At 52.6% G+C, this 15,878-nt stretch overlaps 1 protein-coding gene across 2 annotated transcripts in view; it reads left to right on the top strand.

The window, feature by feature from the left end:
* Positions 1-15,878, top strand: part of SHB (SH2 domain containing adaptor protein B) — a 130,709-nt gene that overhangs the window by 40,401 nt on the left and 74,430 nt on the right. For both annotated transcript variants that reach the window (XM_019729168.2, XM_019729169.2), the window contains exon 2: positions 5,017-5,137. In XM_019729168.2, the coding sequence (XP_019584727.1) occupies positions 5,017-5,137 (121 nt within the window). The remainder of the gene's footprint in view (positions 1-5,016; positions 5,138-15,878) is intronic.

The following is a 15,878-nucleotide window of genomic DNA, read 5'->3' as shown; positions in this document are numbered from 1 at the left end:
GCGCCCAATGGGGGAGATGTAGCTTGCCTCATCTAGCAGACGCCAAGCTGGGGCAGCCCGAAGCTGCCAGTTCCCATAGACAGCAGAGCACTTGGGGGTGATTTTATGGCTTGGAGGCTGAGGTCCCGTGGGGTCATGGGGACAGTGCAGGTCTCCCACTCCTAGAAGGTGACAGCTGCTCTACCTGTCTGGTCCCTCCTTTTTAGCAGGTTTGAGTGATTTTTAGCAGGGATGCCTCTCCACAGTGCCACCCGCCTTTCCTGGAGCCCAGGATCTTCCTGGAGGATTTGCCGAGAGGGTCTATGCTTTAGAACAGGAAGGCTTGCATGTCCTCACTGCCAGGACCAGTGTGGGGGCCAGGCTCCCCTCACTGAGCAGGGCAAGGTCTTGCCTGCATAGGCCTCTGGCCCCTGCTTGGCCACGTTGCTCAATCTGGGGCCAGCCCTCAGGAGTGCACAGAGGTTGCCATTCCCTCCGCGTCTTAGATTCTGGAGATGGCCCAAGGCATGTTGGGTCATCTCTAACTCTAGTTGACTCCCAGGAAAGAAAGTAAGAGAGCTGCATTTTATATCCACTTTTTGCTGCACTTTAATGAACGGGGCTGAGAAAATAGCTGGGAAAAGTGAAATTCCAGAGTAATATCTGGAGGCTTTGCTTTAGATTAGTGGGGGACAGGGCTGGCTCCAGCTTACATTTCCTAAACTTTCCTGATAAGAATCACCTGGGTTGCTTATTAAATATACACATTATTGGGTCTAGGTATCTGTTTTTTTAATAAGCGTTCCAAGCCATTCTTATCTTCAGGCAAGTTTGGGAGACAGTTTATCTACCGTGCCAAAAATAGCCTGTGAAGAGGAGTGCTTTTTAAAAAGTTTAGTTGTGCATGTGATACATTAAGAAGTTTTCCTTGTTTGAAAACTATGTTAACATTACAGACAAGTCTCCTTTGATTTCCTGTGACCACCCCAATCTTCCTGTGACCACCCCAATCTCCCTCCTCCCAGAGGAGGTGTCAGTTTGAAGCGTATATTTCCCCAGACCTTTTCTTTGCATTAGATTCGCAGGTTTCTGTTTTATTTTTCCTAAACAAGCGTCATATTGTTAATCTATCGTACTACAACCTGCTTTCCTTTCATTCCAAGCTGTATCTCATAGAACTGTGTTAGTGCGTATAGAGCAACCGTTGGTTTTTTTGTTTCTTTTTTTCCCACCTGCTGCATAATATTCCATAGCATGGAACTAGCACAGTTTATTCAGCAGTTCCCATAGGGACATAGCAGGTGCTTGCCGTTTCTCATTGTTACTTGACCCAGTGAACATCCTTCCTTGCCCACGTCTCCTTGTGTACATTTAGGAATAAATACCGAGAAGCGAAGTTGCTGGCTTACTCCATGTACATTTTTGGATTTCAGTGGATTCTGCCAAAAGCTATCTTTCAAAGTGGCTGTACCACTCTACCTTTTCACCAAGAACACGTAGAGAGGGCCCAGCTCTCCACACAGGTCCAGCTGTCTCACAAAAGCGAGTGGACATGTGGCCAAGGGGCGACACCCACCTTCCTCTAGTGCTTCCTTGTGGGGATGAACAGGAAGACCACTTCCCATTACAAAACTAAATCCCCAAGATAAAAACATCAGGGCCCCAGACGATGGAAGGGAGTGAGCGCTTCCACCCAGCAGTGTGTGTGAGACAGAAAGGAGGCATGTGGTGCTAATTCCCAGTGCAGCCAGCGCACAGAGCCTGTCGGGGAGGTGGCTGGCGTGGTGGAATTCTAGAACCTTCTGGGTTGCAGTGAGCCATATACAAAACAAGGGGATTTTGGAGAAGGTCTCTTAAGGATCCTAGTTTCACTGCTTTACGAACCCGTGAAAGTCCTTTAAGGGCACCAGGTTGACCTGGGGTCTGTCTCTAGTTTTGTCTGAAAGCAAGAAAAAGCTTTCCTGGGGCTTAGCCATAACCTTTGGCTTCCTGCTGCTGCTCAGCTCCCTAGTAGCTGGTAAGACGGGTAGCCTGGGTTCCCCTCAGCTCTGTGCCTGCCTGTGGGACCATGAGCCGCGGGAAGGGGTCCAGTGTTCTGCCAGGTCTTTGCCAATCCAAGATCAAAGTCAAGGAAAACCTCTCGTGCCCAGGTGGCCTGCGCTGGAGAGAAGTCCCGCCTGGCTCTTTTTTGTTTGAAATTTCAATTACATTTGAGGAACTTTTCCCCTAACTGGGGCAGAAGCAACCCCAGCAGGGATCCAAGCCCACATCTGGGGAATCTCACTCTCTTTCTTTTAACGGAGAAAATCAGCAGCCTTCACTCAAGCCCCCCTGACCCAGCCATTCTAACTTAGAGTGAGCCCTGGGCAGCTTGGACAGTTGTCACACTGCCTGCCCAGTGCATGTGCTGGGGTCTCTGGCACAGCATACGTCACTCTGGCTAACTGCCCACTCAACTCTCTTAACACCTGGTTAATTTTTACTCCAAAAAACCCAGAACATGATTTTGCAAAAGGTCAGACAGCTCAGTGAGTGTTTGCCCAGTTTCAGGTTGCTCAAACCTCAAATTCCCTCCCCTCCACCCACCTCACTTTGAAGTTCGAAAGCAAATTGATTAAATATACATTTTAGGAACCTTCTGATTTGCTTCTTAAACTAACAGAATTCTACAGTGTGTTTTTTTTAAACGGAAGGATTTTCAACTGTCAGCAGGTATAACTGGAACCATATGTCAGCAGAGACCAGGGGCTTTTCCTGGTTTTAGGATTTGTAAAATCTTATTGAAACGGAAGTAAGCAGGGCAGGCAGCTGGGGGCCCCGTGACAGCCCAAGCTCAGATCTCATTTTAATTAGAAAATACAGGTAGTGCCTGGTGAACCAGAGGCCTCCCAGAGCTCCCGTCCCAGGGCGAACAAAGATTTGGTTTATATCCTTGCAAGCCTCCGTGTTTGCAAATTACAGAGCACTTCCGAGAAGAGCTGGGATGTTGATTTCTAGATTAAAGGGGCGGCAGCCCAACTCCCTCCCTGGCCCTCCTCCTCCCCAGCTAATCCCCCCAAATGATTTTGTTTTCTTGGGGAAATATTTGCTCCCGTCCTCCTTGCAGCCTAGATGGAGGATGTTCGTGTTGCAGAGACAGAAAGGAAGGCCAGAGCGGAGAAATGAGATGAGATGTGCTCCACAGGAGCTCCATCTTTTTCTCCGTTTGGACTGCTGGTCCCTTGAACGCCGAGACACAAAACCCTTCGCTAGAGCAGCGTCTGAGCTGTTCTGTTGGACAGTGGTTCACGTGTACAATTTTCTCCCTGGTGTGTTCTGCAAATGGTAGAATAGAAATATCAAATGAAAGACATAGCCTGAGCTGGCTCTCCCCCATCCCTGTCTTTCCCCTGCCTGGTGTCATTTGAGCTCAGTGAGTCTCAAGAAAGGCCACGATTACCCTGTCAGCATCTGGAAGCTCCCCTGCTGGGACTGGGAGCCTGACCTGCAGCCGCGGCAGCAGGGCTCAGATGGTGGGCACTCCAGCCTTGGGTCTTTCGCTGATAAGCCTGTCCGCTGTTTGCTGTGCGTCCCATTGGTCTCCGGCCACATGCCAGTGACACGGCTGCTGCCCGCTGGCCTTCCTCGGGCATCACATTCCTGGCAGCTGGAGGTCACTAGCTTATCCTGGCTGGGCTGCTGCCACAAGCTGCCATTCACCAGGCAGACAAAGGGGGATTTTTCCCTTCCCCTGGGCTTACAGGCCCCGTAAATGCCTTGCATTCCAGGAGCTGGGAGAGAGAAGAGGCTCCTGTGGTTTCTAATTAAACCCACCATTTAAATAACAATTCATGTAACCCCAAGGGTGCAGAGAATTGCTGACGTACCCCCTCCCGAGAGGGGCAGCTTGGTGGCTCAGGGCAGAGGACCTGCCCTTTGCCAGGTGTGTGACCAAAGGGGCAGATAACTCGAAAGAAGTCACAGTGAGATTTGTGATGGAGCTGGGGGGTGTTGAAAGGGAACAGGTTTGGTGAGTTCCTGTCCTTTCTCTGGTAAGTGTGCCCCTCATGAAGGTCAGGAAGTAAGAAATGTGAGGGAAAAGGAAAGTTGTCATTGTCACACTTAGCCGCCAACTGAGAATTTTCACCCTTCTCCACGGAAAATGTGGAACTATCTCTAAAGTGTTCCAATCCTAGCTTCTCGCGTTCTCATGGGACTCCCCTCCCTGCCCCCACTGTCTACCCACGGGTAACTGTCTATTTGTTGTAAAATTTTGCTGTTTTCTGGAATGCAGACAAGGAGGGTAGGAAGGGCTCTGGGAGCAGAGGGTCCGGCCACGGGTCTTGGTCAAGCCCCTTGCCCCTCTGGACCTCAGCTTCCCCATCTGTTGTAGAAGGCTCTTCTGATTTTTTGCTTCCAAGCCCCTTCGTTTCTGGCCCTGGCAGTCTCTCCGTCCATCCCTGAGCTGCTTTTGCGTTTTCACTGGGCCCATCTGGGGCCACAATAGTCTTTGCAGTGCGTTGATCTCACCAAATTGTTGTCTGATTACCCAAGGCGTGATGGTGTTCCAGATTTGGGGAGAATGGAACGCTGAACATAATCATCTCTAGACAAGCTCTTCTATGCCTCAGCCAGCACTGGGAGCTTGTCAGCATTTCCAGGCTTTCTGCGAGCTCCTTTCCAACTTGCCTCCATTTCCATTCCATTAAATTGAGCAACTCACATTCCCCACAGACACCCTCCAGGTTCTTGCCTCTGTGCTCCTCTCCCCACATGCCCTTCTGCTCTCACTTCCTGTGCCCAGAACAGCCCACACAGCACACAGCCCCTGCGGCCCTGCTCTCGTAGCGCGGCACGGCCGGCGTGGGTCCCTTTGTCACCCCTGTAAGAATTGGAGCTTTCTGAGGGTGGGCCCCCCTCGTGTTCCTGCCTCCCCCTCCGCCTCCTTGCCGATATGGCGCAGGCTCGGTTTCTGTGTGTTGGAGCAAAGCCTGGCTGTGAACAGAAGTGAAGCAGAAAGCCAACAGTGGACTCACCCTGCCATCTTCCTTCCTGCAGGTGATTATCGCTGACGACTACTCAGATCCCTTCGACGCCAAGAATGATCTCAAGAGCAAAGCAGGGAAGGGGGAGAGCGCGGGGTACATGGAGCCTTACGAGGCCCAGAGGATCATGACAGGTAAGCAGAAGCAGCGCATGGGGCGCTCCGCTCAGCAGGGAGGTGAAGGGGAGGCAGACCCCAGCCAACCTCAGCAGGGGAAGGTTTGTGCTTTCAAAGTGCTGGTTGGAAGGCGGCACCATGTGGACTCTTCACCACAGTTTTACCAGTTCGTGTTCTACCTACGTCTTCGGGAAGAACCTGGCAGGGACAGTGCAGGTCCAGACACCAGAGTACCAAGCACAGTGAACCAAGACAGGGTCGGAGAATTCAATGGGGAGAAGAGGGGGGAACATTCTATCAGGAATTTCTGACTGAAGAAAGATACAGCATTTGAGATAGAAACTGAACTTGGAGCCTCTTAGCAGCCAGGGCAAAAACATAGCCGGCCAGGTCACCTGGCTGTCCCTACCTAGTCTAAGGAGACAGACTGGATCCTTGGCCCCATAGGGAATCTTTGTTTTGGGGCTGGAAGCTGCAGAAAGAGTCCTGGTCTACCAGGCATGTTGATGGAAATACCGGAGGGAGAGAGTTCCCCGTGGCTGTTTTCCTGTTGGCCCTTCAAGAAGACAGAACCTTGTCAAAGCAATTGTATGGGGCCCAGAAGAATGTGGCTGGGTGTGTAGTATCCTGAGGCCCTCTTTTTGCTGGGACAATGCCTGGAGCATCTTTAAAGAATGAATGGTTATCAGCTCTCAGAGTTATCAGCTATCAGCCTTCTGGGGACAGATCTGGGGTGGGGTGGGTGGGGGGTGAGGAAATGCTAGCACAAGAGAACCCCACTCTCCTACCCCCGCATGGGTGCTGCTGGGAGCCAGAGGCAGAAGAGGCCCTGTGTGGGTTGGCCCCCTCCGGCTCCGCACAGGCAGGAGTGTAAAGTGCTGAAGACTGCAGGAGAGTGACCAGGATGGGGGGCACCCCTAATTTTGAGACCTATTGAATCGTGCCCTTTATGTCTTTGGGATACAGATGGCTCCTTCTTTGTCCCTCTTATTGTTTGTTTGTTTGGAGTTCATGCCTTTGAGCAGTTTTTCTTGATTCCTCCTTAGTTGCAAGAAGGGAGGGAAAGGAAGGACATTTACTAAGCACTTAGTATGTGCTGGGCCCATGTGGAATGTAAACCCTTAGGGCTGTGGAGACCACGTAGGACATTGGCTGAAGGGTCTGGGTGCAGTCCACGCCCTGCTTCCAGAACTCTGCCTCCTGCTCCTCCAGTTCGTGGGAAGCAATTCTCTGGCCATCTGTGTGGCCTCCAGAACACCCGGCCACCCTGGGAAGGGCCAGGGAGTGGTTGACCAGAGACTTAGGCCAAACTTCTAGAGGGCCACGGCTCACACTCGCTCCCATCTCCCCAATCTCTCCTGGCAAAGCAGCTTCTGTGGGCAGCAAGAAGCCGAGAGCTGAGGGTGCGTTTGGGGCTGGGGTCCTGAGAGGGGCAGCCTGCTCTTCTCCAGTGACTCAGGGAACCAGATCTGCTGGTGGAGTCCTCACCTCAGGATGCGGTAACGCCCTCTCCTGTCATCACATCCCATCGCTCCACTGTGAAACACCAGCTGTGGCAGCACCAGAGGCTGGCAATGAGCTACGGCCCCGCAGTTCCGGCCGGTCTTGCGTCCAGCAGGCATCAGCCTGGGCTTAGAGGAGTACTGGTTACCGGAGTGACTTGGGGACACTGGCACATTCAGGCGTCAGGGTAGCAAAGGATCTTCAAGCTCATCTAAACCCAATGACCCCATTTTACAGATGGGGAAACTGAGGTTAGGGAAGGTGAGGGACTTATTCAAGGACACATAGTAAATTGGAGGCAGACTGCCAAGTGTGGCCGGTGCTTGGCAGGGCAGTCTTTGGGGCGGAGCACTGAAGGAAGTGTAGTGTTTGTATTTGATGCTGGGGTATCCGGGACACGAGGAAATGGCAGGAGCCATCTGAGACTGGCTCCCAGAATCTGTGCTGGGCCCTTTGACATACACGCCTCACTATGTCCCTGCGAAAGGAGGAGGTGTCTTATTTTATAGGTGAGGGAAACTGAGGACAAGTCAGTTCCCTGGGGTCACACAAGTAGAAGTGAGGGGCTCAGACCTGCATCTCCAGAACGTGGGATGGGGGGCTGAAGGGAGGTGGGGAGGGGACATCTGCTGGGAGCCTTTGTGGAGGCCCCGCTGCTGTCAGGCACCTTTGGAATGGAGTTGGGTTCCTCCTGGGTGCTGCCAGGGAACTCAGCATTGAGTAGCCACTTAGCTGGGCAGAATTGCCATGTGGGACTTTGGCTTTTTAATGAGGCACCCCCACAGGGACCAGGTCCAAGCAGGGCAGTTTGAGTTCAGCAGGAGCCTGTTAAGATCGCTGTGTTTTCTCTTTCCAAAGAAGCATCCTCGTATTTGCTGCTCTGGGCCTTTTCCTAGCTGGGAGGCTATGTCCAAATTTACCCACATTTTGTGTTTTTAAGGAAATAGGTGATTAAACAGAATGCTTTCTGGTTGTAATGACCTTGCCGCGGCTCCCTTTGACTGGGAATTCTTTGTGTATAACGTCACCAGTAGCTGATGACAGGGATGGGGGCTGGGTCCATAAATGTTCCAGGAAGCAGCTCACCGAGCTAATAGGAGACGGAGGTGGGGGACAGAGATGGGTGCTGGTGACGGCAGTGGGGCAGGGGACTGGCACAGGAAAAGTTACGCTCATCCTTTTAGGATGACTTTTTTAGGATGCTGTAACACTTACGTGTATGTGTACATGAAACTTCTAGTAAGAGGGCAGGCATCTTTTGTGCATAAGAATACCATGCCAGGCAGAGCCTGCCCTCTCTGGCTGAGATGGTGTTTCTCTGTGTCGTGCAGAAGGAAGGAGCCCAGGCTGGAGTCGAGCAGACCTGGGACAGCCACTTGTTACCTGAATGACCCCTGCAAAGTTTTCCCCTGCAAAGCAGTAGCCTTAGAGTGTGCAGCCAGTGCCAACTGGCTTTTTGACCTTGGACAGCACATTCTGTGCCTGTTTTGACCTATTTATGGAATGATGGGTCAGTAAAAACAGCAACAGCAGTGGAGGCAGCTGTGAAGCATCACCCTTTGACATGTAGGTGCCCATTGTACTGATGAAGAAACCGAGGCAGAGAGGTTAAGTAACCCGTGCAAGGCAACCCAACTGGGTAGTCAGTTGTGGGACTGGCGGCTGAGGCCCTGTTTTAACCACTGTGCAGAACATTCTCTCCAGGCCCCAGCCCATCCTGGTGCCCTGCAGCTTGATTTTCAGACTCCCCAGCATAGCTGACATGCCTGTGATTAACGGATGAGATTTTGTGCTGTGTGGTCTCGGCTCCATGCAGCAGGTGGTGGGAGACTTTGGGAGGTGTGCTTTTGTGAACAGAGAACTTGGCCCAGCCCCGTGGGCTATGGCAGGGACGGAGGGTGTGGAGAAGCACGCCTGTTTCCCCAGCGGCTCCTCCCACCCCCTCCCCTTTGTCTGCCTCTACTTCCCTCTCTGCAGACTCCCCTTCATGTCACCCGCAGGAATTAGGTTCTGGCTCCATGGTGGAGGCTCAGCTAGCTCTCCACAGAGCCTCACAGCCTAGATGCCATGCATGGCCTGGGCCTGTCTGTCTGCCCCCATTGCCTCTTGCACTCCAGCAGCGGCTCTGGAGTTACCGCCGTAAAACCCGAGGGCTCTATGGAACCCAGGTGCTAAGTCAGTGATCAGTGATCCAGTTCAAGCTTTCCTTTTTACAGGTGGGGAAACTGAGGCTCAGAAAGTCATAATCCTTTTGAGGATTTTTTTCAACCCACTGAACAAATAATGAAGCTGTCTAGTGTGGCAGCGAGTTGCTCATCCCTAAAGGTATCCAAGCAGAGGCGAGACAGCCAGTATTGGGAGATGACATAAAGGTAGCTAAGTCTCAGGTGGAGGGTTGGCTCAGGTGACCTCTGAGCTCTGTGTCAACCTTGAGCTGCAAGGTGTCATGATTCACCGTGTGCTGTCTCATCATTAGACACCCAGGACCAGCCCTCAAACGGAGCACCTGAGACCAACTCTGAGGAGGAGAGGATCTGCTTAGGGCCAGCGGTTTCCTTTCTCAGTGCCAGCCCGGCTCGTGCTAACTCTTTAGTCCTAGCTCCCCTTTACATTTTGCTTGGCCCATCTTTCAAGCTCAGATTCTGGTCTTGGCCTTTTTCATGCCATCTGGGCCTCAGTTTCCTCATGTATAAACTGAAGAGGAAGAATCAGAGCACTTCTGGGTTTCCTGCCTGCCCCGGTGTCTATGTATTTAATGTCCCCAGGTCCGTAGAGCCAGGCCACCTTCCTCCAAAGCCCTGCCTCACAGCTGATTCTTTGCCTCTTCCCCAAGTTTCCATCACGGGCTTGGGGGTGTCCGATGCATAGAGACCTGCTGATGGGTGGCAAGGGCACTGGGCTCTGAGTCAGGCCCACGAGGGTGCCTGGGTGGGTCAGGAAGCGTAGCCTATTGAGGGCTGCAGTGTCCTTGTGAAACGGCACACAACGCTGACCTGAGTCTCGGGTCGAAGAACATGTGTGTGAAATTGTTACTGGGGGCAGAGAGCCTGTTGGTCCTTCTCTTGGTATTTAGTTCTGTTGAATTCTCTGGCCAGTTCCTGTAGGGGAGCCTCTGCCCACCTGCAGGTGGGTGGCCAAACCAACAGGACAGTAAAGCAGGAGGCCCTCAGGCCCTGTTCAGTACACTTGGTCACCTTGGCCTGGGCAGATTCCGTCACTGCCCGCAGGAATGTCCATGAAGCAGGAAAACAGTCACGGACCCAGGTGGTCAGTGGTTGGTGCACGGACGTGAGCGGGTGAATCTCCGGGAGTTCAGAGGCTTCCAGTTTGGACAATCCAGGTGGGGTGGGAGGTGGGACGTGGTGGTGATGAGAGCTGGGTCTGGTAATCCAGGCAGAGGGAAGAGCTTGAGCAAAGGCATGGGGGTGTGAGACCTTTTTGTAGGAGAGGAGTGGTGGGAGGTGAGGCTTTTGATAGGATGGTGATAGGAAGAGCACGCGGGTGGGACGAGAGCTTGTAAAGATTGTTGGGATCAGAAGCCCTAGTTCGCCTAAAGGCACAGAATATTCTCAGCAGGGATCCTTTCTCCCCAGAAATTCTTAGACGTACCCAAGGTGGTAATGGGGATGGGGATGGTGGTCGTTAGTGCCTGCAGAGGGCTTCTCTGTGTGCCAGGCACTGCTGCAAGCGCTTTCCGTGTTTAGTTCAGGTCATCCTCACAAGGAGCCTGGGAGGTGTAGGTACTTCTGTCACCCCTACTTTACAGCTGGGAATACTGAGACTCAGAAATGTTAAGTGGCAAAACCAGGAAAAGCAGCGCCTCTGGAGCCCTCGCTTGCAGCTAAAACACTCACATCTGTCCCGTACTCCCGGAAGATCTGCAGGAATAACTGGGAATTTTACAGTTACTTAGGCCCCCTTTTTATGTGTGACCCCACCCCCAACATCCTTATAAAATTGTTCAAAGTGTCATCTCACAGGGTGAATCACACACACATTAATTGAAAGCATTTTCCCATAATTTTTAATCTTATAAGCTATTATACATTAAAAAGTCTTTAGCCTGTTTTTATTATTAAATCAACTTTATAGCATAATAAGAGGAAATTAAAAGAAAGCCATTTCACACAGAACCACTGTCCTGAGGTGGCTGTTTTCCTTGCTGACAACTGTGTTCTGCCCTTTTTAACCCTTTGTGCTAGCTAGTAGGCATGACCAGGTAAAGCCAGTCACCGATTTTAAAGGTGGGGGTCGGGGGGGGTGCACATCCTTTTGTATTTTCTCGTCTTCCTCATGGCCACTTCTAGCAGCAGCAGGCTTTCTGAGAGAATGGTGGTGTGTACCATGTTCAAGTCCAGTTCTGTGTTCCAATTCTGGCCTATTTTGGGAGGAAGGAGGCAGGAAATGTGGGTTCTAGCTCTGGCTCTGTTCTGGTCTGCTGTGTGTCCTGAGGCAGGTTGCTTTCCCTCTCTGGGCCTCAGTTCCCTCATCTGAAAAATCAGATTTTGCCTTCTTCCCTAGGTGCCATGAAGGTCTTTATAAACCCTTAGGTTCCCTTCTTCTGTGGTCGCATTGGGCTTCTCCAGCTGTCCTGGTCAGGACTGCACCTCATCTGGCCCCCCCTTCCCCTAACTTCCACATGTCACCAGCCCAGGTCTTGCCAGGTTGTAAGGAAGAGCCGGTCCCGGCACTCTCCCAGGAGCCTACATGCTGCCCTCTTCATCAGGACAGAGGGCTAGGAACTGCAGGTTTGCACCCCTCTGGATAGACAGGCTCCAGAGGCTCTTCCTGGAGCTGCTGTTCTTGAATTCTGGAGTAAAGCCCCTGAATGCTTCTCAAAGAAGGAGGCGGTCTTTGAGTCCTGACCGTGTGTCAGCGAGGCCATCTCTGGCCACCCTACCTGAGATTTCCACCTTCCTCTTGTGTTCTCCATCATCTCTGCCCCCTGGTTCGAGGCTCTGCCGTGCTCCTGTCCTGGTAGCTGGGAAAGTAAAGGTCCTTTCTGTCTGGGCCCCTGAGTCTAGGCCCTTCCCAGCTCTACACTGCCCGTTGACTCTGGTCCCAGAATGTCCGTGCCCTCGCCGCTTCCTTATCCCGTGTCCTCTGCAGCTCTGCTCCCCGACCCATCCCCACGCTCCTTCACTCCCCTTCAGCCAGGCTGCCTCTCACCCTCTGCAGGCCCCATGCTCCTTCCTGGTCTCACCAAGTCACCCCAGGCTTCAGCCTGTCCTCGTGGTCACAGCTCTCCCCCGGCCCAGGGATGGAACTGTTTCTGAAGAGCAGCCCTTTCCATCCAGCACCTTTGTGCTTGAGGCCCCGAGAGGCCAAGTACAAGCCGGCCGAGGTTCCACAGCAGCAAGCCGCAGAGTGAGTCTCCTGACTTCTAACCTATGGCTCCTCAGCCTTGTTTTGAAACCTGCCCTTACACCTTCCTGGCAGATAAATGGCTTGGTCATGGACTATGCAGAGTTCCCTGGCTGCTCTATCATTTACCGGAATGACTTACCTACCGGACAGGAAGAAGATAATCAAATGTAAATAGATTTTATATTAGTCACCCGATGACTTTCCTGATCTTGAGAAATAGCATGGCTCACACACCCAGTCTGGTGGTGCTTACCTACTGAGCTCCAGGCCCAGGGAAGTCAGGAGGGGAGGGCAGCAATCGGGGAGGAGAACATGAAACCTGGGTTTCCATGGTGACCAGTGGGCCGGAAGCTGGCAATCACTTCCTGTTCTCTCACCCCATGGACCCTTGGTACGGAGCTTGTCCAGCTTTTCAGGGAAGTTGCAACAGGACTGGACTAGGCCATGGAAAGCTGGATAGTCATTGACGCATACCTCCTATGTGCCAGATGTCCAGTTCCTGTCCCCCGGCTGCCCCCGTCACAGGGGGGAGGTTGACAAGGCCCCGACAAGCACTGATGTCTGCAGTATAAAACAAGCCAAGAAGAGTGACACTGGAGAAAGAACAGAAGGAAGGGGTGGTACAGCCTCCTGCAGGCTCGTGTGGGCTACACAGAGAGGGTGGCATTGAGCAAAGCCACACTTGAGGTCTTAACTCAAAATGGCTTTCTCAGCAAGACCTTCCCTGGCCGTTTATCCTTAATTTCAGCCCATTCCCAGCACATCCTCCCCCTTGTCTGCTTGACTTTCTTCCTTCACACTGCTCACTACTATGTAGCACACCGTATGTTTTACTTACACTTTACCTTGTTTAGTCTGTCTGCCACTAAGCTGTGGGCTTCGCAGTGTCTGTTCCCTGCTGGAACTTCAGTACCTAAAGTAGTACCTGGCAGAAAGTAGGTGCTCAGTAAATAGTTGTTGACTACATGAGTGTATTGATTAATTCCAAGTACCCAGGACTGGTGAACAGACGTGCTGTGGCCCCTCAGGAGCCCACAGATACCCCATCCTCCGCTGAGGATTGCCAGATCTGGAAAGACCGGGTTCAGCCAGTTGCTAAATGAATGGGAGGTTGGGCAGGAGGTGGCTTGGCCTCTGGGTGGGAGTCAGGCAGGAGGCCTGGGTGCCTTGCTCCATCAGTCTTGGCGACCAGTCCTGTCTCCACCTGGTGGCTGCATGGGGCATCTGCTCGTGCTTCCTGTTGCCGCTCCCTCCCTGGCTGAGAGCTCCTTGAGGAAGGGACTGGGTCCTGCCCATCTCCATGTCCTCTTTGGGCCCAGGAAGGATTCACCAGTTGAATACATGAGCCCAGGAATACAGGTGTATATAGAGAATGAGTGAAAGAAAAGGAAGCAGACCGTACACAACTACTCACTGTAAACAACTTGTCCCATGTTGCCGAGGCCCACTGGCCTGACCTTACAGGGCAGTAGTCAGGGAACAAAGTGATGCATTCATTCATGGGGTGGGTGTTTGCGACCCTCTGCTGTGTGCTGGTGCTCTTCTGTGCTCCAGGGGGTGAGCAGGGAACAAAACAAAGTCCCTGTTGTCATGAAGCTTATACTCCAGGTGCCGGATCAAGCAGGAGGTGCTACATAACCATGATTCCCGTAAACTCAGTCCTGGGAAGTCTGGTACAAGGAGGTCTGTATCCCAGACACTGCAGCCGAGGGTCACTTAGAGGCCTGGAAGTCAGGGGCTTTCTCCAAGTCATGAACAGAGTGGAGACTTGTCCCAACGGCCCTGGCCACCTTCAGAAGGTAGGAAGATCCCAGTGCTGTCGTCTTCTGGCAGCCGCATTCTTCTTTCTTCTTGGCCTCCATGCAAGAGCACAGACTGGAGGTCGTCATGGATTTCCCCAGAGCAGCAAGCACTGTTCTGTGTGCTGGCACCCAGCCTCCTAGGTGTGACTGCGATATCCTGCTGAGCACTTGGCAGCCAGGTCCAGACCCCCAGAACACAGCCCCTAACTCCTTCACTTTCCTGGCAGCCGGGAGAGAAATGGGCATTCTGCCAACGGTAGAAAGAAAGAAAGGAACGGGAATGTGAACTAGAGGAGCTCACCTCCCTGGGATCCCTGCCCCTTGCCTTTCAGAATCCCAGTGAGACATTAAGAGATCTGAAGGCACAGAAATCGATGGAAATGCCTGTCCAGAAACGGGCTCAGGGAGACTCAGGTCAATGGGCAGCACCGCTCCTGGCATCCTCACCCACCTAACAGCACCCTGTGTGGAGGGCAGCACATGGAGGCTGTGGGGAAGCATCACCCATTCCTGAGCCAGGGTGTGACACGGTTAGGAAGTTGTTTAGGAAGTTGTGCCTGCCTGGGTGTGTGGGATGGATTAGAGCAAAGAGAGAAGCAAGAGGCAGGGAGACTGGTTCTGTGGCTACGACAGTCATCTAGGCCAGGGCTGAGGCTGTAAGGTGCTGCAGGCAGGAGCGGGTGGTGGCGGGGGGAGAGATTGCCAGCCTTGGGTTGCAGTGGGTGAGAGGAGGGAGAAGCTGGGATCCTGGTGAAGGGGAGGATGAGTGTCAGAGGTACCTGATGCAGAGTGTCCTATCCAAACAGGGGAAGGAAGGTTCTTGAGACAGGAGTTGATGGGTTCAGTTGATGGGTTGGCAGCTTTGCATTTGTGTGTGTGGGTCAGAGGAGGGTCCAGGTGCTCCAGTGGCCTGGGGGCCATCCCAGGGAGAGGAGCTGGTGTGCAAGGCTGTCCGAGGAGATGGCCAGCCACAGCTCTGCTGTTCCAAAAGCCTGAAGGAGATGCAGTGCTTTGCCCCACACCCTATTATTTGACTAATTAATTAGTACCCTCCTCTAACAAGGGCTCCAGCTGGCTTTCTGGAAGTTTATAATGATGACAGAGGGCTATATTTAAAAGACTCTTGTTATAGATTATGCAGGGAATCTCCCTGAGGCTCTGGGAGGAAGCAGTGGGATCCTTTCCATTTTGCAGATGAGAAAGCTGAGTCATGGAGGCTGACCGGAACTGTGCCCCATTCCTCCCCCCACCCTTTGAGAGGTCTCTGCCTGGCCGTGCAAGGGAGAGATGCTGAGTAACAGCAGGTTTGCATTTTTTTTGATGCAAAGTCTTTCCACCTGTGGGGTAACTTGGCAGGTGCCTCAAGTTCAGTCCTCCCCACACACACACCCCCACCTCCCTCTTCCTGCCTTTGCACCATCCTACCTTTCAGCTGTCTTTCAGTTGGCTTGGCCCATGTGTTTTGATGTGGTACACTGCCTCTTCTGGTCCTTTTTCAAAATAGGCAACATGAGTATAAATCAATAAAATGCCACTTCTCTCTCCCTTTGAGAACGCAGGCTTGTAATTGTCCCTGGCAACCTAGAAAGCGATGCACTGGAGGAGGGTCCTCTTTGTTGGGGCTCCCTATTCCAGCTGCCACAATCCCTCTTTGTACGGTCATGCTGATACAGCACTTACCTTGCTGCATCCGAATTTATGTGCTGCACTGGGGGCCCCTGACGGACAGGGACCTGAGGGCTGGGAACTCTCCCCTCCCAGACTGTCACGTCGGCCCAGAACTTCATGGTGAAGGAGGTCAGGATGTGCTTGTCCTGGTGAAGTGCTGTGCCGGTGATCGGTAAGCTCTTCCCCAAGAATTTAATTCCCCAAGGACTAAAGCGCACTGGCATGTACTTCTATAGCTTCACTTCCATTGCTTGGCCTTCTGGGCACTGGCTTATACACTCATGTCCCCAAACCCCAACCACAGAGCCTTCCAGGAAGCCACCCTCTCCAGCATCTCATCACCAGATTGGGGTCCTTTCAAGTCTTTGTGCTGTCCTTGTCACCCTCCCTTGGCTCCTGGTGTCACCACCTTCCCCACC

Source organism: Rhinolophus sinicus, linkage group LG04 (assembly GCF_036562045.2).
Source record: "Rhinolophus sinicus isolate RSC01 linkage group LG04, ASM3656204v1, whole genome shotgun sequence".
NCBI classification, from domain to species: Eukaryota; Metazoa; Chordata; class Mammalia; order Chiroptera; family Rhinolophidae; genus Rhinolophus; species Rhinolophus sinicus.
This window is presented reverse-complemented; position numbering and strand designations above follow the sequence as displayed.